The 22,214-nt window shown below is 35.1% G+C and overlaps 1 protein-coding gene across 3 annotated transcripts in view; it reads right to left on the bottom strand.

Moving 5' to 3' along the window:
* Window positions 1–22,214, bottom strand: part of USP53 (ubiquitin specific peptidase 53) — a 63,071-nt gene that overhangs the window by 21,164 nt on the left and 19,693 nt on the right. For 2 of the 3 annotated variants that reach the window (XM_073892188.1, XM_025874102.2), the window contains 7 exons: window positions 14,570–14,662; window positions 9,936–10,070; window positions 7,666–7,779; window positions 7,434–7,516; window positions 4,687–4,792; window positions 3,743–3,889; window positions 2,797–2,946 (listed from right to left, as the gene is read on the bottom strand). In XM_073892188.1, coding sequence (XP_073748289.1) covers window positions 2,797–2,946; window positions 3,743–3,889; window positions 4,687–4,792; window positions 7,434–7,516; window positions 7,666–7,779; window positions 9,936–10,070; window positions 14,570–14,662 — 828 coding nt within the window. The remainder of the gene's footprint in view (window positions 1–2,796; window positions 2,947–3,742; window positions 3,890–4,686; window positions 4,793–7,433; window positions 7,517–7,665; window positions 7,780–9,935; window positions 10,071–14,569; window positions 14,663–22,214) is intronic. The other variant, XM_073892189.1, reaches the window with a different exon arrangement.

The following is a 22,214-nucleotide window of genomic DNA, read 5'->3' as shown; positions in this document are numbered from 1 at the left end:
TGTTCCCTCTAAACCTATTTTGTTGAGGATTTTTATCATTAATGGATGTTGTGCTTTGTTAAATGCTTTTTCTGCATCTACTGAAAAGATCATGGGATTCTTATCCTTTCTTTTATATTAATGTGGTGTGTCATGTCGATTCACTTGTGAATACTAAATCACCCTCGCAAACCCAGGAATAAATCCCACTTGACTGTGGTGAATTTTTTTTTTTTTTTTAGTGTATTGCTGGATTCAGTTTGTTAGTATTAAGTCAGAACTCGCAGAATTTGGCCCTTCTAGTTTTCAAAGCCAAATGTTATAGGGATTTGTTTTCCCAGTGTGATAGTCTGTTTCTCTCCCTTCTCCTCACCTTACAAGTCCCTCCCTTCTGCAGACAGCCTGTGATCTGTTTAGCTCCCCACCATGTCTGCCCTTCCTACCCTCTTTGAGGTGGCCTCTTCTCTACCTTTAGTTGTGGAGTTTGTTCTGCCAGTCTTCAGGCAGTTTTCTGGATTATTTACATTGATGTGAGTGTTATCTAATTGGATCCATGAAACGAGGTGAGCGTAGGGTCCTCCTACTCCACTATCTTTCCCTATTATCTTTTTTGCCCATTTTTAATCGATTTGTCTTTCTTTATTGAGTCTTAAGAGTCTTTATATACTCTGGATATAGCCTTTATTAGATATATGCTTGACAAATATTCTGCCCCAGTCTATGGCTTGCCTTTTTATTCTCCTAACAGTATCTTACTGAAGAGCAAAAGTTCTGATGAAATCCAATTTATTGATTATTTTTATGGTCCATATTTATTGACTGTTATCCAATAACTCTCTCCACACTGAAACAGAAGTTGTAACATTGTCTGATACTTCCATCTCTGCCATTTTAAGTCTTTTTTTTTTTTTAATGATTCAATATTCGAGCTGGCCTGGACATGACCTTGGAGATCACCTGATTATTACCCAGAACCCTCTTTTTTGAGGGTAGGAATGGTGAAGTTGATGAAGTTCCTGAGAGAATAGAAGGTGTGCTTCATTTCTCTACCTTGCTTCCTCACCCCCGTATCATGTGATTGGAAGAAATGGAGTGGTGGAATGGGTCTGTTTCTATTAATATGGGTATGGGTCACATTTTCCTACTTCTCCACATATTTGGTAATTTTTTATTGAATACTATCTTGAAATGGCATATTGAAATTTAATTGAAATTTATATTTTTGGGCGAATTTTGTTGTGTTCCTTTAAAAAGTACTGGACTTCATTCTGGCATTTGTTAAGTTATGTAGGATCATCTTGGTCCTTTGAAGACTTCATTTTAAGCTTTTTATGCCAGGTCCAGAGCAGTATTCAGTCTATGTATAATTTAGCCCCATTATTAAGGTGGTACTTTTCTGAGGATTCTATTTGTTGCTCTATGCATTACAACATCTTTCCACTCTTGCTGGTGTGGATGCAAACTATTCCTAGCCCTGTATGAATTTTGAAAATCACCTGACCTTCTGTTTTCCAGTAATTCTTTCCCCCACCTTGTGCAGGTTTGCTCCACACATCAGATCACTATTCAGCCAAAGATTAAAGGGGACCCATCTACCAATCTCCAGAACTTTCCCTCTGTGCAGCATTCTTTCTGGTAATCTGTCCAGTGAATTTTAGCCATCTGAGCCTTCCTGAACTCCAGTCTCAGTTTCCTCAACGCAGTGAGACTTCTAGGCTTTGTCTGAGTTCCGCTTCCCTGCAGTGTAAAAACTACCTGTAGGCAGTAAATGGGAATAATAGGGCTCATCTTATTTGTTTCCTTTTTTCTGTTCAACTGCCCGCTATCCAATGTCTAAAAAAGTTGTTTCATCTATTTGGTTTTCTAATTTTTAATACTGGAGGGGCTACTTCCATAGCAGTTCATCCTTCACAGAAACAATTAGAAATCCACTAAATACTGAATATTTGAACTTCTCCTGACTTAGTAATTCATAATGCTGATAAATGGCCCTTTCTTCTATATTAAAATGAAAGCAAATGGAATTGTACATCATTTGCTTATAACAATGAAATAACTTGTACTTTAAATCCATTTACTGCTTAATAATAGGATTCTCAAAGCCAATAGGCCGAGGCATAGTATTGACAAGATCAACAGTTTTCAAATGTGGAAAAATCTGAATCTCCTATAGAACTTTTTAAAAAAAATCAGGTATTGGCTTCTACACCTCTGAATTGAGAATTTAAGAGTGCAGGCAGGTACCAGTCTTTTCAAAAGTTCCAAAGGTGATTCTCATACATACTCCTTACTACAAACTATTATTCACTAGTTTTCTAGATATTATAATATTTGAATAAGTTATTTACCAAAAGATATAATAAGCATATCTAATTCTGAATACCATATACAAAGTTTGAAAGGGCAGTCATAATAATTTTAAAAACAAGCAGATTTTCATCACTAATTATACAAAGCAACTGCGAATCATTCACAAAGAAATACACAGAGCAACTATGTATCAGACAAAATGTATCAGACATATGGATCACTGACAGTTACATATTTGCATTCTAACATTTATTAGTCACTTTTTTAATATTCTGGAAATGGACTGGCTTAAAAGTTGGCTTTAAAATAAACCAGATTTCAAAAATTAAAAGGAAGTATGAACTTAACAATACTATTATCATTAAGGTTATTATTTTATATAAGAAATGTTTACATACAATCATTTTTTACATAATATTATGTAATACATATTTTATATATTATTTCATTTATTCCTAAAAAGTAAAAGTCACAATAATTATCCCAGTTAGTGAAAGTGTCACTTACCTCTTTCACATTTGCATCATCAAAAAATACCCATTTGGAACTCTTGGTATGAAAAGCAAAGGCACAATAATGTCGGCTGGTGTAGCAGATCATACCAACTAGGTGAAGTTCACTATTTTTGGCATTTTCATCAGTAACTCTATAAAAAAGCTGTTTAAAAAATAACCATGTATATTTAATACTGTATCTTTTTAAAAATGAGGAACAATAATTTGATGAGTTATGTATTTGACTATCTATGAAAAAATTTCTTATGCAAGCTTCCCTAATTCAATATTATATTAGTACAGAAGGTATCACTCAGATTGTACTGAGTAGAATTACTATTAACTATTACTTACTATTAACTATAACTATTACTTTTCCTCCAATAAAATGAATTCACTACAATTTAGTTCAGTAACCCAGTATCTTGACACTTTATATACATAAACTGGAAATGTGGGATAAATTACACAATTCCTAATAATTTTTGATTGAATCACATATTTGAACATACATGAAACATATTATCTAAAAGTTTAATTGTAATATAAACCAATTCAAAATATATTAAAAATGTTAATAAGCATATTAAGAGATCAGTGCTGTAGATGATTTTTGAATCTTAAACCTTTCTAGGTTAATATTTATACTTGTCATTACCATACACACACACACACACACACACACACACACACACGCACACACACGGACACTCATCATTATCATCATTCTAGTGTGATACAGAATTAGAGCATGAGACAGTTTATAATTGAAAGCTATTCCTAGTCTATGCAAGAAAGACATTTCAGTTAGCCTGATCTGATGAACTTTATCAGCATTATATCTGAATGTTATTTCCTTTAGAAAGTTTAGTTCTGAAAAACAAGTGTATTATAAAACATGAATATGTTTTAAAAGAATTTAAAAACAAAAAGGAAGAGAATGAAAACAGCTGAGATACCCCAGGAAGATAAAGATGTGTTGCTAGATTCCGAACAACATCTTCGGTCAAGTCAGAATGCTCAGAATCCCATACTAAACCAATTGTAACAATTTCTGGGCAATTCATTAAAACACGGCGAATTTTTATTTTTTGGCCACAGTTACTCTGAAGAAAAACACAAAAGGCAAATTTTGAAATTACTGAAATAGATATACCATAGGTAATGCCTTATACAGTTTGCATTAACAGTAACAATCTTTACATATATCAGAAAATTATTTGTTCGGCATACTAAAATTCACTTTTATCAAATTGTCTAATTACTGATTAAAAGTAAGTTTATTTTAAATCAAAGTACTTTTCTTTGGTATTTTTTAAATCTGTTAAAACAAGAATTCAGTCTAAAAAGATGAGAAATAGAACACTGAAGTCATTAATAATATTACATTAGAAAAGAATGGTACCATTTGTAATGTTTAAATGAAAATAAACTTTCTCTTTAGTCAAACAATAGATTTCAGAACTTAAAAAAATTAATCAGGGGGCACCTGGGTGACTCAGTCACTTAAGCACCCAACTCTTGATTTCAGCTCAGGTCATGATCTCAGGGTTATGAGATCAAGCCTCACCTAGGGCTCCATGCTCAGCAGGGAGTCTGCTTAAGATTCTCTCTCTCCTCTCCCTCTGCCCCTCCCCTCCACACCTGCTTGCTCGCTCGCTCTCTCTCAAAAAAAAAAATTAATCAGCATACACTAACTTAAATCCTTCACAAAGAGTTTTTAAAGAAATAGTGCTCAAATAAATAACTCACATGGTATAAAGAGTTGCCTAAAATAACACTGAAAAAATAAATTCTTAAAATCAAGTCCATGTATAATTAGTATTTACATGGTAATTTCTGAGTATCTATTTTCAAATTTACAAACATAGCAGCACACTAATATTCTCCAAATTATACTTACAGGACATTTCCTATAGTCATCAGTCGTATTTGCTGCTTGCAGCAATTCTGCAAACATTTCAGGCTTAAAACGTTCATGCCTTTCCATCATTCTTTCTACCTCATTGCTACAAAAGAAAGAAGCAGTTTCAAAAGTGTCCTATGAACTTTAAAAAGATCTAACAAATTATGCATGAAAAATACCAAGTTATCCATATGGGTATGGTTGCTTTTTCTGTCTTAAAACAGGCTCTGTTTGAGAAATTAATCATAAAGTAAATTTCCATACAGTGAAAAATTATGAGATTTGGCAGGTGTATGATGAAAAAAATTAGGTCAAGAATAGAATAACACTAAATTTTACCACTGTCTGGAACTACATGAACGAGGTGATAAGATGATCCATCTGGAGGTAGTTCTAAGTCAAATGTTTCTATTATTATTTAACAAGTAGGGACTTGAGTTTAAACTTTGGCCTAACAAGAACAACAAATTGTTGGAAAGGCTTCCTCTCTGGCCTAAAGTTCTCAGAAACAAAGGTATCATTTTCAGCTAACAGAGGGGTCCTTTGCTGATGAACGCAGAAGTCAAAACCAAAACTATTTAGGCCAGGCTTGTGCCTTATGAGTGCTAACCATTTCAGCAGAGCCTAGGCAGGATATCTGTGCCACTTTTTGTTTAGTCTACTTTAGAATCAAATTTTTATATATCAAGGTATTATCTTTAAATAACTATTTAAACATTTCCAAAAACAAACGTAATAAAAGCTCAAATATCCTTACTACTTTCCATTCTAGATGCTCTGGTTCTGCTTAGTGGTAATATTAACTGTCTTAGAGCTGGATATATTTTACAGTTCCATGGTTTAATATACAGTATTCAATGACAACTTAAAGCACCTATTCTTCTAAAGCACTTCACAAGTATATTAGAAAGCACTAAATCTGATAGGCCTATTCAAATTGTACATTCAAAATAGTGTTTTTGTTAACATTAAAAGTGATTTATGTAAAGCCTGGAATTCTGTAATTGGTATCCAATACAAAGAAGGTGATTATAGTTGACACTTAAACATGAGGTAAGGGGCGCCCGACCCTCAAACAATCCAAAATTACCATATAACTTTTGACACCCCCCTCAAAGTTAACTACTAAAAGCCTACTATTAACCAGAAGCCTTACCAATAATAGTCAGTCAATTAACACACACTTTGTGTTATATGTATCATATACTATATTCTTCCAAAAAACTGGAGAAAAGGAAATGTTATTAAGAAAATCATAAAGGGGGCACCTGGGTGGCTCAGTTGGTTGAGGGTCAGACTCTTGATCTCGGCACAGGTCTTGATCTCAGGGTTATGAGATCGAGCCCTGGGTTGGGCTCCACAAACAGCAGGGAGTCTGCCTGAGATTCTCTCTCTCCCTCTCTCTCTGCCCCTCCCTCTGCTTGCGCGTGCACGCTCTCTCTCTCTCTCAAATAAATAAATCTTAAGAAAAAAAAGAAAATCTAAGGAAGAGACAATACATTTACAGTACTGTACATATATTTATTGAGAAAAATCTGCATCTAAGTGGACCTGTGCAGTTCAAACCTGTGTTATTTGAAGGGTCAACCATAATTAGAGTTCAAAGTCTGGTTTCTTGCAATTGGTGGTGTGGACCAGGGACAGACTAATGGAGCTCCAACTCTTGTTACATAAGATACTGAATCAGAGCACTGTCATTTTATATAAGAGTTTCAGAGTAGACTTAAAAGTTTTATGGTTTTTAATGTGTGGCCTATCCTTGTTCAAACACCATCCTACTTTTCATAAAAAGTGAAAAAAAATGAATCTGTAAGTGACTGAAGTTTAGGGAATGCTTCCCTAAAACAATGCTCCCCAACTCTGTATATACTAAGACACTAAACGCACTCAAATAATCAAATTGCTATTATTCAATAATCTTCAAGAAATATTGTGTCATATCCAAAAAGGCCAGGAAGTTTAATAATGAAACAGATAAGCACCTGAATTTCATTTTGCACAATGACAAAAATATTGGTAGTTAACTTTTGTACTAATGTACTGATAATTATTGATCCATGTTTTGTTTTTTGTATCAAAATACCTATAAATATTTATGATTTTATTCAATGTTTATCATATATGAAATATTTATATTTTCTAATACCTGTTAGAAAGTGTTTAAAACTACTCTTATTATGTAAAGTCTAGGGATCATTTTGGATCCCTAACTCACTAATGTTTCATGGGTAGGAAGGGAGGGGACAGGCAAGCATGGCAAATTTTTATTTCAGGTGAATGTTGAGGCCTTAAATGAAATAAATCTAATGGAGAATTAATTTCACCTTTTTCTTTCTTCTCTTCTTACCCTGGCTTCCATCACCATGAAGGGACATGGAGGTGACAGGAAACACTGTTACTACAAAGATAACACCTTAGTAAAAATGAAGAAATCGCGTGCAGCTCCATTTACCACTGAACTTGTCATTTTAAGGTCTCCTTTACAATTCCCAAAACTTGCTATAAATATAAAGAGATACAAATTTTGACTAATATTTGGAAATTTCATCAAGTGTACGGTTTCTGGCCAAATCAGAAACAGCTAGCTGAGACAGACATCACTTAGTACCTCTGATGGTTGTATATTTTCAGGTCTAAGACCGAGAATAGATACTCACATATGTTATGGTTTTATAAAATAAATGCTCAATGTGCTTAAATGTGTTATTAACATCTTTGGTAAACATGCTTTAGTAGGTTCTTACCACAGGGCTGTTGTAGAAATGTACCGCACAAATTCTGTAAAAGGCAGAGGATCTGATGATGCTCCACAGCTGCGACATACACACTACAGGTAAAAACATATGTTTATCAACCATAAAACATAAATATAAAACATGTTACACATATATTTAAATATGTAATATATATGTATAAATGTATGCAAATATAATAGTAAAAAACAGAATAACTAATAAAGTGGTTAAGCCATCTCACCTGTTCATACAGAGTCATAGCAAACTTCTGGTGAGTGATACAAGACTTAGAGGTACACATGTCTGCATCTCTGCTTGGCACTATATGAAAATGAATCCTCTCCAATATATTTTCCTAATTTAAAAAATTAAAAGACAAACGAGTTGTGAATCTTACAGATGACACTATACAATATAACTCTTTCTAACTTTACAAATTTTAAAAATCTTTTTAAGATTTTCCAATTTGAACAGTGCCATACATACTGTCAGCTTTCCTCTTTAATCAACCCTTCAAATGCTGTTCAATTATTCACCCTTTGTAGTATTAGCTTTTAAAAAAAATTAATGAAAGAAACATTATAATGTAACATATGATTTTAATAAATATTTTAAAAATCCTTTAAAAAATCAATTCATGGTGGTTAACATCTAGAATTTAATATTAGAAAACGTAAGTTTCCTGTGTTTCCAGCATTCTCACATTAGGGAAAAGCAGTTAATCTTTCAAAAATCCTACTTGGAACATTTTTATAGTTTCTATAACTCACATTAAAATAGCAATGATAAAGGTTTACAATACCTACACTAACATCCTAATGCGAGGAATCTGCCCTGCAAACAAATTTCAAATTTGTAATACAGGTCAATAAGGAGTATTTATTTCTTTAACAAAGAAGCCTTCTTTTTAGCAAAGCTTATCCAATGGATTCTTTTAATTAACTAACTTACCTCTCTCCTCTGCCCTAGGAAGTTTAAAAGCATTCAATTATTTAAACCTAAATTTCTAGGTATTCTATGAATTATCCTCTCATGTATTAGTACATTTCATTTAAGTGAAAATAAACTACAAAGTTTGGTATTGTACAAAATATATTTATATTTTAAGTAATGGATCAATTAGGAACATGAGAAATATGTAAAGCATATTTTATGACTGTGTGCTGTTTTTGACACATTTTAATCAACATGGAAAGCATGCTATGCAGTGCACTAGTCAAAAAGCTTTCCATCTGTCCAAGGAAACAGTAAAGAGGAAATAACAGGGGCACCTGAGTTGCTCGGTCAGGTAAGTGGCTGACTGCTGGTATCAAATCAGGTCGCGATCTCAGGGTCCTGGCATTAATCCCTGCATTGGGCTCCACACGCAGCGGGGAGTCTGCTTGTGGATTTTCTCTCTCCCCGTGCCTCAGCCTCTCCCCCCACTTGTGTGTGTGTGCACGTGCACGCGTTCTCTCTCAAATAAATAAATCTTTAAAAAAACAATAACATACAAATGCCAAATGAATTCTATAGATAGTAAATTCTACAGAAATCCAGTGAATTTAAAAGACATACTTGAGGAATAGACCCACCTCATAGGAGGGAAAATTCCAGGAGGAAATAAAGAGGTAAACTGGAGTTTAACTGTAAATGGCCTTAAATGTCAGGAGAGAGTCCAGATTTGAATCACAAGAATATCTGAAGGGCAAAGATTAACCTGAAGAAAATTTTATTAATCTGTTGGCTATTAAAAAACACTGTAAGGGGATAGGCTGAAAGGATACAAGTGAGGAGGCTTAAATAACGCTGAGAGTAGGGGCCTGAACTAGTAAGTGGTTTCAGGAAAATAATGTGTCAAGGAAAACCTTAAAAGGTTTTCTGATGAAAGAATGTACAGAATTTACTAAATAGATATAAGACTATGAAAAAAATGGCTACCTCTTTAAATGTAGGTAACATCTATAACACTAACACATTTAATAATCAACATACATTTTAGAAAGTATGTAAGGTTTAGTTACTATTCAAAGGAATGTTCTACTTATCAATATTGTGGTAACATAGAACATCAACCCGTCATGATTCTCAACCCAGAGTGAGAGGTGTATCAGAACTGCTGCCCCTGATAGCTGCCCACCAAGAACTTCTCTCCCAAAGAATCACTGCATGTAATGAGAAATGCTACTGCTGGGAATGCGTTGCACATCTAAACCCTGTGGAGGCAGGACACTGACTTAAGTGACATAATTTATATTTAATAAATGTTTTCTCCAATAAATAAATTTTAAAATATTTCAGTACTCTAATACCCAATAAAAATGACAGCAGCACAATAACCAAAATCAAAAGTCATAAGACACAGATGGACTTAAACTGAGCTCTGAATTCAGGGCAGGTAAGGCATGGATCCAATGAGTAGTTATGATTTGTTTCCATTGTTAGAAATTTATGTTTCATTCGTCTCGAAATTCGTATCATTTAAGGAAAACAAGCTAGTATTCTGATTTAAGGATTATCAAAAATACTTACAAAGCACTCTGCAGCATCATCCATAAGGCCCAACTGAAATCGCTGCTCATCTTTGAAGCTCTCTGCTAGAGCATGCCTTATGTTATCCGAGGGAAGTGCTTTTTCTCGACTGTGTTGAAACTGTGCAAATATTGTCTGGGGATCAACAAGTACATCAGTAAGTTTAAAGCCAACGACTAAAGAAACATGTCAGTAATTTCATCATAAAAGAGTGAAACTCACAACACTATACCCAGAAACTAATAGTCTTTTGCTCCAAAATTCCATCTAAAGATTATTTGTATCAGTAATGTATAGAAATGGTTGCCCCAGCCTCGAAATCAAATGTTAGTGTGCACAGAATTAAGTAAGTGCTGAGTTCCTATCTTCAGGGAATCTAATTGAGTATGCTGAAGTGAGGGCAAGTTTTAAACTGTTCCCCAGCTAATTCTGATCCAAACTGTTTAAGGAAGAGTTCTGAGATAAATTGCCATAAATCTAAAAGTATGCTATAGGAATTAAAATTGTGTTAACCAAAAATAAATATATAATCACACAAAAATTAGTAGAAACTCACTAGTCTTTTAAAAAAGTAGCTTGGGGCGCCTGGGTGGCTCAGCTGGTTAAGCATCTGCCTGTCTGCCTTTAGCTCAGGTCGTGATCTCATGGTCCTGGGATCGAACCCGGCATCAGGCTCCCTGCTCTGCAGGGAGTCAGCTTCTCCCTCTCCCACTACCCCTCCCCTGGCTTCTCTCTCTCAAATAAATAAATAAAATCTTTAAAAAAAAAAAAAAAGTAGCTTAAATGAACTTCTACAATTTTTTTGTTTCTTCCTAAATAAACCTCAGAAAATGACAAACTCTGGTTTAAAAGTAAACAAAAATTAAATAACTTCAATGCAATGAAAATTTTCCGCTATTTAAATTTGCCTTTAAAAACTGACACTGTACAATCTGCATGAAGTCTGAAAAGATGATTACTTTTTTTTTAAAGACTTTTTAATTTATTTATTCATGAGAGACAGAGAGAGAGAGAGAGGCAGAGGGAGAAGCAGGCTCCCAAGGAGCAGGGAGCCCGATGCGGGACCCGATCCCAGGACTCTGGGATCATGACCTGAGCTGAAGGCAGACGCTCAACCATCTGAGCCACCCAGGCGCCCAAGAGGATTACTTTTAATTTTTAAAGAAAATTTTTTCTTCAAATTATCAGTTTTCCTCACTTAGAGCATTATGTTAGTTCTAACCTAAGCTGAAGAAATAGTGGAGGGGCGCCTGGGTGGCTCAGTTGGTTAAGCGATTGCCTTCGGCTCAGGTCATGATTCCGGGGTCCTGGGATCGAGCCCCGCATCAGGCTCCCTGCTCGGTTGGAAGCCTGCTTCTCCCTCTCCCACTCCCCCTGCTTGTGTTCCCTCTCACGCTGTCTCTCTCTCTTTCTCTCTCTCTGTCAATTAAATAAATAAATAAAATCTTAAAAAAAAGAAAAGAAATACTGGAAACATTCAAGAACAAGTGATTTATAGGTGTTAATCTGGTTTTCCATTTTCCTTATTGAATTTAAATAAGAAAAACTTTTTAATAAGTTCCAGTTTTATGACAATCATCTTAAGTGGGGGAAAGTGGAGGGAAAAAAGTTTTCAGTGACAACCCACCGAATAAGGATTGACCATATTAAACTTTTAATTAGCTCAAGGGGTATGTCATCTCAAAAACATTTTTTTTTTTTTTCAGATCAATATATGGTAGGCTAGGAAAATATTTCAAAAATCTGTTCCATTACTGCAAGAAAATCTAATTTATAAATAAATTTAAAAATTGAAGAATAAAGATGCCAAATGATATTAGATATCCAGAACTATCATATTTTAGCTATAATTACAAATATGAAAAAATAAAAAATATTTTCATATGTCATTTCTTATTTAATTAACTTTTCAAGATAATGCTTAAGATATTAATCCTACACCTGAGTTTCAATCATTTGTTATCTGTTTTTTTGACTGCTTAGTATATGTGAGGCATCTTCACTAGAAAACAAACAAAAACCCTGCCCTCATGGGGCACACATTCTAGTTATAGTCAGGAGAAAGCAAGTAAGTAATCATATATAGTATATCAGAATGTGGTAAACACAATAGAGAAAAACAAAGAAATAAAATATAAGAGAGAAAAATAAAGTATTATAAATAGAAATAGAGATACTGAGAGTAGGAAGGAGGTTAACTGTTACCTAGGGTAGTCAGGGAAGGTCTTACTGATGTCCTCATTTGAGGATTGGCATAAAGGAAACAGGGTGTTAGCCACAAAAACATCTAGAAGAAAAGCATTCTAGACAAAAGGAGTAACAATGAAAAGAGTCAGAGATGGAAGCCAGCTCTGAGAAATTGCAAGATGCAGCCAGTCTGGCTAAAGTGCAGTACCTGAGACAGAGAGAGAGAGAGTGAGAAAGAGAGTGTTTGGGGTAGCTGGTGGGGAGGCAGGCAGGTGATTGTGTAAGGCTATGAAAGATTCAGGCTAGAAATTTTAACTATACTCGTTTTACAATTGGACAAAATATCCAAAATTATGGCGTAAATAAAATGTGATACTGTAATTTGATCTAAGTTCATTCTTCATCCCCTAACAATAACCCTATTTTGCCATGTTCTAAGAAAGAGAATATAAAATTGCCTTCTTTGGTGATTTATATTCAGGAGTATAAATCAAAATAAAGCAGGAAAATGGCTCTTCATTTTCTTGCATGTATGTGTGTGTGTAAGAATATTCAAGAATGTAAAAGAATGAAATGTTTATCTCTGAAACGTGTTAATAAAACCTTAAATTCTTGGGCAAATTTCAATGACATAAATGAGATGCTAACTCATTGCGACTCCCTGTTTCTGCCTTTGTCTCCCTTCTATTTATTCTCATCCAAGTAGCCAAAGAGATCTAGTCCAAACATTCTATCTAGTTAAAACAGATTATAGCACTCTTCCACTTGAAACAATCCAGAGACTTCCTAAATCACTCAAGAGAAAAAGCCAAGGTCCTCACAAAAGCCTAGAAGGGCCTACACAATATGGACTCCTGTTCCAGTTATTTATTGCTGCATAACAAACGACCGCAAAACTTATTTACTAAAAATAACATTTATTATGATTACAAATCATTAATTTGGTAAGGACAGCTCAACTCTGCTCCACTGGGAGTTATCTAGGACAGTTTGAATGCTGGGACCTAGAACCATCTGAAGGTTGCTCACTTACATTGAGCAGTTGATGCTGGTTGTTGGTGCTGCCTGTCTGCTTAGACTTCTGCTTTAGCTGTGGCCAACTTGGCTTCCTCACCCTATGACAGCTCACTCCCAAGAATGACAGACAGCCCAACAGAAAGAGCCAGATGGAAATTTTATCACCTTTTCTAATCTAACCTAACCTCAGATGTCTGCTGTGTCATTTCTGCCATTCTATTTGGTGGGGATGAATCATTAAGGTCAGTCCATATTCAAAGAACTAGACTCCACCTTTTGATAGGAAGAGTGCAGAAGTGGGGCACATGGGTGGCACAGGTGGTTAGCTGTCTGGCTCTAGATTTCAGCTCAGGTCATGAGCTCAGGGCTGTGAGATCAAGCCCTGTGTTGGGCTCCGCCCTGGGCATGAGAGCCTGCCCAGGATTCTCTCTCTCCCTCTCTCTCTCTCTGCCCCTCCCCTGCTCATGCTCTCTCTCTTTCTAAAAAAAACAAAAAACAAAAAAACTGCAGAAGAATTTGCAGACATGTTTTATTTTATTTTTAAAGATTTTATCTATTTATTTATTTATTTAGAGAGCGTCCACAGGAGTGGGGGGAGGGAGAGCAGGAGAGAGAGAATCTCAAGCAGCTCCCCGCTGAGCATGGAGCCCAAGGTGAGGCTCCTCGATGTCATGACACTGAGATCATGAGCCCAGCCAAAATCAAGAGTCTGACGCTTAACCAACTGAGTCACCCACACACCCCTGCAGACATGTTTTAAAATCACCACAACTCACCTTACTTCTGAGCTCACCTCTTATCACTCTCCCACTTGCTCACAAAGCTTCTGACACCCAGGTTTCCTCGAATCACTCATACTCACCTCAGGGCCTTTGCAGTTACTGTTTCCCTGTTTGCCTGGAAAGCTTCACTCTATCACCTTTTCCAGGTAATGGTTTAAACTGTCCCAGTGAGGCTTTCCTGACTATTCAACACTATTCCCTTTCCCTGATTTATTTTCCCCCTTTGTAGTTATTACCATCTAACATACTTTATATGTTGCTTACTTATTTTCTCCTCCCCTACAAGAACATAAGCTCCATGAGAACAGAGGTTTTATCACCTTGTTCACTGCTGTATCATCAGTAACTACAGCAGTGCACAAAATCCAGTAGTAGTTCAAAATCCATCTCATAAAATGAATAAAGAATTTTTCCAAAATAATGAAAAATGTAATGTTCCTACACTATTTAGAATATTAATTTTAACTGTCCATACATAAAAGTGGGAAAAAATCCATAAACTTGAATAAATCACACTTTAAGAATTCACCTCAAAGCTCTAAGTCACTTGACAATGAATTTTAACTTCAAGTAAACTGATCCAACTATCAAAATTAAATTTTTGGCAAAACAATTAATAGTAATTTTTCAGTACTATTAAAAGGTTACCTTCAATGCACAAAATATGCAGGCATCTCCCTGACAAACATGTCCAGTTAGAACCCGCAAGCTTCTTCGGAATATATCCAATTGCCATAAGACCTAAAAAATTGTAAGAAAGAAACACTGAAGAAAAAAATACAGTAAAATTTTTCTCCCTATGATAAAAGACAGATTTGATTTAAATTGCAGAAGGCTAATAACTTCTTTTAATCTCTTGTGCACAATCAGACATATATAAGCACTGAAACTAACGGCAAGGATGAAACTGCTATATACATGTAGTGAATATATAAAAGAGGGATTTAGAAGATATTCCTATTGATTCACATGTAAAAACTGACAGGCAGAGAGTTAAGAAAAAACTAATTCCTCAGTTAAGGATTTTATATGAGCAGGAAACATGGGACACTGAACAGAGGACTTGGCAGTGACATGAAAGAGGAAGTGATTATAATACTTGGAACAGACTGAACTTTAGGAAGGAAATATAATTGGAGTTGAAAGCCAGGGTGTATCAAATAAGGGTCAGTATGTAACAGCCAGAAAAAAAAGGTGAGCTGATGAGGCCTGTGGCCTTGTATACTGAATGACAAAGCAGCCAGCTGTGTGGTAACAGAGGACAGTACGGTAAAAAGCATCAGTTAAGGAATAATATGAATATATTTGCTGCAATTATCCATTCATCATTTGCTACTAAAAGAAAAAAAAAACACTAATTGTTTAAATAAAATCAGCCTATTTAAAATCATTCTAAAAAAAATCTAAAAACTATAAAGTGGGGACAATTTTGCCTGCCTCATGGCATTCTTGTAAGGATTAAACAGTATGTATTAACATATAAAGTGCTTAGAGGAGCGCCCAGTACATAACTGGAATGCAATGAATGTCAGCTCCTATTTATTGCTGTAATTACTATTACAACAAACAGATCTCCAAGTTTCCCTATATTGTTCAGTCATTTCCTCAAACAATGTAACTTAGAAAATCCATTCATGATCTCTCATTTCTCCCAATTAGAAACAAAGATTAAGAAAAATAAATGATTTTAATAAATATCCTATATTTTCAATTACTTAATAACTAAAGGCCATTTCAGAATTTCCCTTTGACAGTTGCTTTTTCTTAAAGAAAATAGGATCCATTTAAGTATCACAAATAATTCAGTGTTTTTGCAAAGCACTTGAAAATGTCTAATAATTTTCTTGCATATCATACATATCTGCTCACACCATAAAATACATGACATTGGAATTCATTCATCTATCAAGATGAAGAACAGGACAGCACAACCTTGGGAAGTAGCATAGCACTGTGCTTAGTAATAAATGTTTGAAGGCAGACTGCCTAGGTATTAATTCTGGATTTAATGCTTGCCAGCTCTTGGGTTGGCTTGAGCAAAATATTTTCTAAAACTCAATTTTCTCATCAGTAAAATGAAGATTAAAACAGGACTTACCTCTTAGGATTGTTGTAAGAATTAGATTAGAGAGAACATACAGTGTTCAGGTAAGTACCAACATTAAGTAAGAACACAATAAATGCTAGCTATTAAATAACTTTGCTTTTAACTTGGAGAATTTAAAACCACAGCATATGTCATAACTACTTATATGTCAGATAAAATTCGAAAATATTCAGTCAAAAGCGAATACCCTCCATAATGTTTATAAGGCCAGTGAAGTGACTCTTCAAATGTAACTGGAATGTTTTCTTTTTTTTTAAATTTTTAAATTTTTTTTATTTTTAAAGATTTTATTTATTTATTTGACAGAGAGAGACACAGCGAGAGAGGGAACACAAGCAGGGGGAGTGGGAGAAGGAAAAGCAGGCTTCCTGCTGAGCAAGGAGCCCAATGTGGGGCTGGATCCCAGGACTCTGGGTCATGACCTGAGCCGAAAGCAGATGCTTAATGACTGAGCCACCCAGGCGCCCCTGGAATGTTTTCTAGATGAGCAAAATGTTAAGTTATACTGGATCCAAACTACAGAAAAAATATTTGTGACTTCTCTATACATTATTCAGTATAACAGTTTATCCCCTCTTTTAACAAATCCATATCAAAAGTTGTTCTAATTGTTAATCCTTATCCTACTTCATTTTAAAATGTTGATTATAAACAACCAATAGGTAGACAAATCGAAGAAAAAAATTTAAGTATAATCTTGCCAACAGGGGTGGAACTAGAGGGCATAATGCTGAGTGAAATAAGTCAAAGGAAGACAAATATCATATGATTTCATTCATATGTGGAATTTAGGAAACAAATGAACAAGAAAAAAAAAGAGCCAAACTAAAAAAAAAGACTCTTAAGTAGTCTGGGGGATGGGTTTGATAAAGGGGAAGAGTACACTTACCTTGATGAACACTGGGAAATGTACAGAACTGTTCAATCACTATATTATACACCTGAAACTAATATAACACTACATGTTATGCACTTGAATAATAAAAAGACAGGGGGGAAAAAAGTGCTTAGAAATGTGAAGGGGGAGGGGAACAACTTGGGATAAATGACCCTTGGGATAAATGAAAATGGAAATAGAACTTCCCAAAATCTATTGGATGCAGCAAAAGCAGTTCTAAGAAGGAAGTTCATGGCAATGAACTTGACTCCTTCAAGAAATAAGAAAAGTCCAAATAAACAAACTAACTTTACATCTAAAGACTCTAAAAAAAGAAGAACAAAGCCCAAAGTTAGTAGAAGGAAGGAAATAATAAAGATCAGAGTAGAAATAAATGAGAGACTTAAAAAAAGAAAATTAGAGAAGAACAGTGAAACTAAAAGCTGGTTTTTTGAAAAGATAAAATCAATAAACCTCTCACCAGACTCATTAGGAAAAAAAGAGACAACCCAAATAAACAAAATCAGAAATGCAGAAGTTACAACTGACACCACAGAAATACAAAGGATATAAAAGATTACTACAAATAATAACAGGCCAACAAACTGAAAAACCTAGAAGAAATGGATAAATTCCTAGAAAAAAACAACTTTCTAAGATCAAACCACAAAGAAATGGGAAATCTGAACAGAATGATTACAAGTAATGAAACTGAATCAGTAATTTAAAAACTTCCCCCAAACAAAAGTCCAGGATCAAACAGTTTCACAGGTGAATTCTACTAATCATTTAAAGAGTTGGTAATCCAAAGATACAAATGTAGAGATCTGAAGGTGTACATGCACCCCAATGTTTATAGCAGCAATGTCCACAACAGCCAAACTATGGAAAGAGCCAAGATGTCCATCAGCAGATGAATGGATAAAGATGAGGTGTATATATACAATGGAATATTATGCAGCCACCAAAAAAAGAAATCTTGCCATTTGCAACAACGTGGATGGAACTAGAGGTATTATGCTAAGCGAAATAAGTCAATCAGAGACAAGTATCATATGATCTCACTGATATGAGGAATATGAGAAACAAGACAGGATCATACGGGAAGGGAGGAAAAAATGAAACAAGATGAAACCAGAGAGAGAGACAAACCATAAGAGACTCTTAATCTCAGGAAATAAACTGAGAGTTGCTGGAGTGGTGTGGGGTGGGAGGATGGGGGAGCTGGGTGATGGACACTGGGGAAGGTGTGTGCTATGCTGTGAATTACATAAGACTGATGAATTACAGACCTGTACCTCTGAAACAAATAATACATTATATGTTAATAAAAAAAATAGTAGGAAGGGAAATATGAAGGGGGGGGAATCGGAGGGGCAGATGAACCATGAGAGACTATGGATCTGAGAAACAAACTGAGGGTTTTAGAGGGGAGGGGGGTAGGGGATGGGTTAGCCCAGGGATGGGTATTAAGGAGGGCACGTATTGCATGGAACACTGGGTGTTATACGCAAACAATGAATCATGGAACACTACATCAAAAACTAATGATGTAATGTATGGTGACTAACATAGTAAAATAAAATTAATAAAAAAATAATAATAATAAAAAAATAAAGAGGTGGTAATTATCCTTCTCAAATTATTCCAAAAAATTAAAGAGGAAGAAACACTTCCAAACTCATTTTACAGGGCCAATATTACCCTATCAAAACCAAACAGAAAGAAAGAAAGAAAGAAAAAAGGAGAGAGAATATAACAGGCCAATATCCCCAATGAACATAGATACAAAAATCCTCAACAAAATATTAGCAAATGAAATTCAACAGTACATGAAGAGGATCAGATGCCATTATTAAGTGAGATTTGTTCCACGGATGCAAGGGTTCAACATCTGTAAATCAATCAACATATTACACCACATTAACAAAACAAAGAACAAAAATCATATAATGATCTTTATAGAGAAACAGCATTTGACAAAAATTCAACATCATTTATGATAAAAACTCTCAACAAAGTGAGTATAAAAGAAACATACCTCAACATAATAAAGGTCATATATGACAAACCCCTAGCTAATATCATACTCAACAGTGAAAGGCTGAAAGCTTTTCCTCTAAAATCAGAAACAAAAGTACTCACTCTCATCACTTATTCAAGAAGTTCTAGCCACAGCAATTAGGCAAGAAAAAGAAATAAAAGGCATCCAAATTGAAAAGAAGTGTCATTTGCAGATAATATGATCCTATATATAGAAAACCCTAAAGACTCCACCAAAAAACTATTAGGATGAACTCAGTAAGGTCACAGAATACAAAATTAACATACAGAAATAAGTTGTATTTCTATATACTAATAATGAGCTATCAGAAAGAGAAATTAAGAAAATAATCCCATTTACAGTTACATCAAAAAGAATAAAATACCTATGAATAAATTTAACAAAGGAGGTGAAAGACTTGTACAGTCATACCTCTGAGATATTGCAGGTTCAATTTTAGGCCATCACAATAAAGCTAATATTGCAGTAAGTCAGTCAAATAAAATTTTTAGTTTTCCAGTGCATATAAAGTTATGTTTACACTATACTGTTGTCTATTAACTGTGCAATAGCATTATGACTAGAAAACAATGTACATACCTTAACTTAAAAATATTTTATTGCTAAAAATGTTAGCCATCACCTGAGCTTTCAGAGAGTTATAATCATTTTGTTGGTAGAGGGTCCTGCCTTGATACTGATGGCTGCTGACTGATCAGGGTGGCGGTTGTGGAAAGCTGGGGTGGCTGTCATAATTTCTTAAAATAAGACAATAATGAAGTTCGCCACATCAATTCACTCTTCCTTTCACCAACTATTTTTCTATAGCATGCAATGTTGTTTAATAGAATTTTACCCAGAGAACTTTCAAAATTGGACTCAATCCTCTCAAACTCTGCAGCTGCTTTATCAACTAAGTTTATGTAATATTCTAAATCCTATGTTGTCATTTCAACAATGTATACAGCATCTTCACAAGGGTAGATTCCATCTCAAGAAACCACTTTCTTGGCTCATCCACAAGATGTTCTTACCCATTAAAGTTTCATCATGGGATTGCAACAATTCAGTCACATCTTCAGGCTCTACTTCTAATTCTAGTTCTCATACTTTTTCCACCACATCTGCAGTTACTTCCTCTACTGAAATCTTAAACCCCTCAAAGTCATCCATGAAGGTTGGAATCGACTTCTTCCAAACTCCTATCAATGTTTATATTTTGACCTCTTCCCATGAATCATGAATGTTTCTAGTAACATCTAGATTTGTAGTCTTGAAGAATGTTTTCAATTTACTTTGTCCAGGTCCATCAGAGGAATCACTACTTATGGAAGTTAGGCCTTATGAAAACTATAGCTTTATGAAATTTCTTAAATAACAAAACTTGAAAGTGAAAATTACTCCTTGATCCATGAGCTGCAGAATGGATATTGTGTTAGCCGGCATAAAAACATTACTCTCATTGTCCATCTCCATCAGAGCTCTTGGGTGACCAGGTACATTGTCAATAAGCAGTAATATTTTGAGAGGATTCTTTTTTTCTGAAAAGTAAGTCTCATCAGCAGGATGATTCAGTAAACCATGTTGTAAACAATGTGCTGTCATCCAGGCTTTGCTGTTACATTTATAGAGCGTGGGCAGAGTAGATTTAGCATAATTTTTAAGGGCCCTAGAAATTTCAAAATGGCAAATAAGTACTGGCTTCAATTTAAAGTCACCACCTATATTAGTCCATAACAAGAGAGCCAGCCTGTCCTTTGAAGCTTTGAAGCCAGGCATTGATTTCTCCTCTCTAGCTATGAAAGTCCCAGATGGTATCTTCTTTCAATAGAAGGCTGTTTTGTCTACATTGAAAATCTGTTGTTTAGTGTAGCCACCTTCATGAATTATCTTAGTTAGATCTTCTGGATGGCATGCTGAAGCTTCTATATCAGCACTTCCTGCTTCACCTTGCACTTTCTGTTACAGAGATGGCTTCTTTCCTTAAATCTCATGAACAAACCTCTGCTAGCTTTGAACCTCTCTTCTGCAGCTTCCTCACCTTCCTCAGTCCTCATAGAATTGAAGAGTGAGGGCCTTGCTCTGGATTAGGCTTTGACTTAAGGGAATATTGTGGCTGGTTTGATCTTCTATCCAGACCACTAAAACTTTTTCCATATCAGCAAGAAGGCTGTTTCACTTTCTTATCATTTGTGTTTTCACTGGACTAGCACTTTTCATTTCCTTCAAGAACTTTTTCTTTGTATTCACTATTTGGCTAACTGATTGGCACAAGAGGCCTCATTTTCAGCCTATCTCAACTTTTGATATGCTTTCCTCATTAAGCTTAATCATTTGTAGCTTTTGCTTTAAAGTGAGAGTATAGGGGTGCCTGGGTGGCTGAGTTAGTTGGCATCCGACTCGATTTCGGCTCAGTTCGTGGTCTGAGTTGTGTGAGATCAAGCCCCATGTTAGGCTCCATGCTCAGCTCAGAGTCTGCTTGAGATTCTCACCCTCTTCCTCTCCCTTTGCCCCTTCCCCTGACTTGTGCTCGCTCTCTCTCAAATAATATATAAATAAATAAAATCTTTTAAAAAATATAAATGAAGTAAGAGGACATGAACTCTTCCTTTCACTTGAACACTTAGAGGGCACTATAGGGTTATTAACTGGCCTAATTTCAATGTTGTTGTGTCTCAGGGAATAGGGAGGTCCAAGGAGAAAGAGAGAGATGAGAGAACAGCTGGTCAATGGAGCAGTCAGAACACACAACATTTATCAATTAAGTTTGCCATCTTATACAGGGGTAGTTTGTGGTGCCCCAAAACAATTACAATAGTAACATCAAGATCAGTGATCACAGATCACCATAACAAATATAGTAACAATAAAAGAGTTTGAAATACTGCAAGAATTACAAAAATATGACAAAGCCACACAAAGTGAACAACTGCTATTGGAAAAATGGTATCCACTGACATGTTTGATGTAGGGTTGCCACAAACCTTTAATTGGTAAAAAGTGCAGTATCTGCAAAGTGTAGTAAGGTGAAACACAATAAAACAAGGTCTGACTGTATTCTGAAAACTATAAGACATTGTTGAAAGAAATCAAAACTGACACAAATGGAAAGATATTCCATGTTCATGGATTGGAAGAATTAATATTGTTAAAATATCGATACTACCCAAAGCAATCTACAGATTCAATGCAATGCTCATCAAAATAGCAATGACATCTTTCACAGAAGTAGAAAAAATGATCCCAAAATTTGTATGGAGCCACA

Source organism: Callorhinus ursinus, unplaced genomic scaffold (genome assembly GCF_003265705.2).
Source record: "Callorhinus ursinus isolate GAN/ISIS: 27379988/994484 unplaced genomic scaffold, GSC_fseal_2.0 scaffold4, whole genome shotgun sequence".
Classification (NCBI taxonomy): Eukaryota; Metazoa; Chordata; class Mammalia; order Carnivora; family Otariidae; genus Callorhinus; species Callorhinus ursinus.
This window is presented reverse-complemented; position numbering and strand designations above follow the sequence as displayed.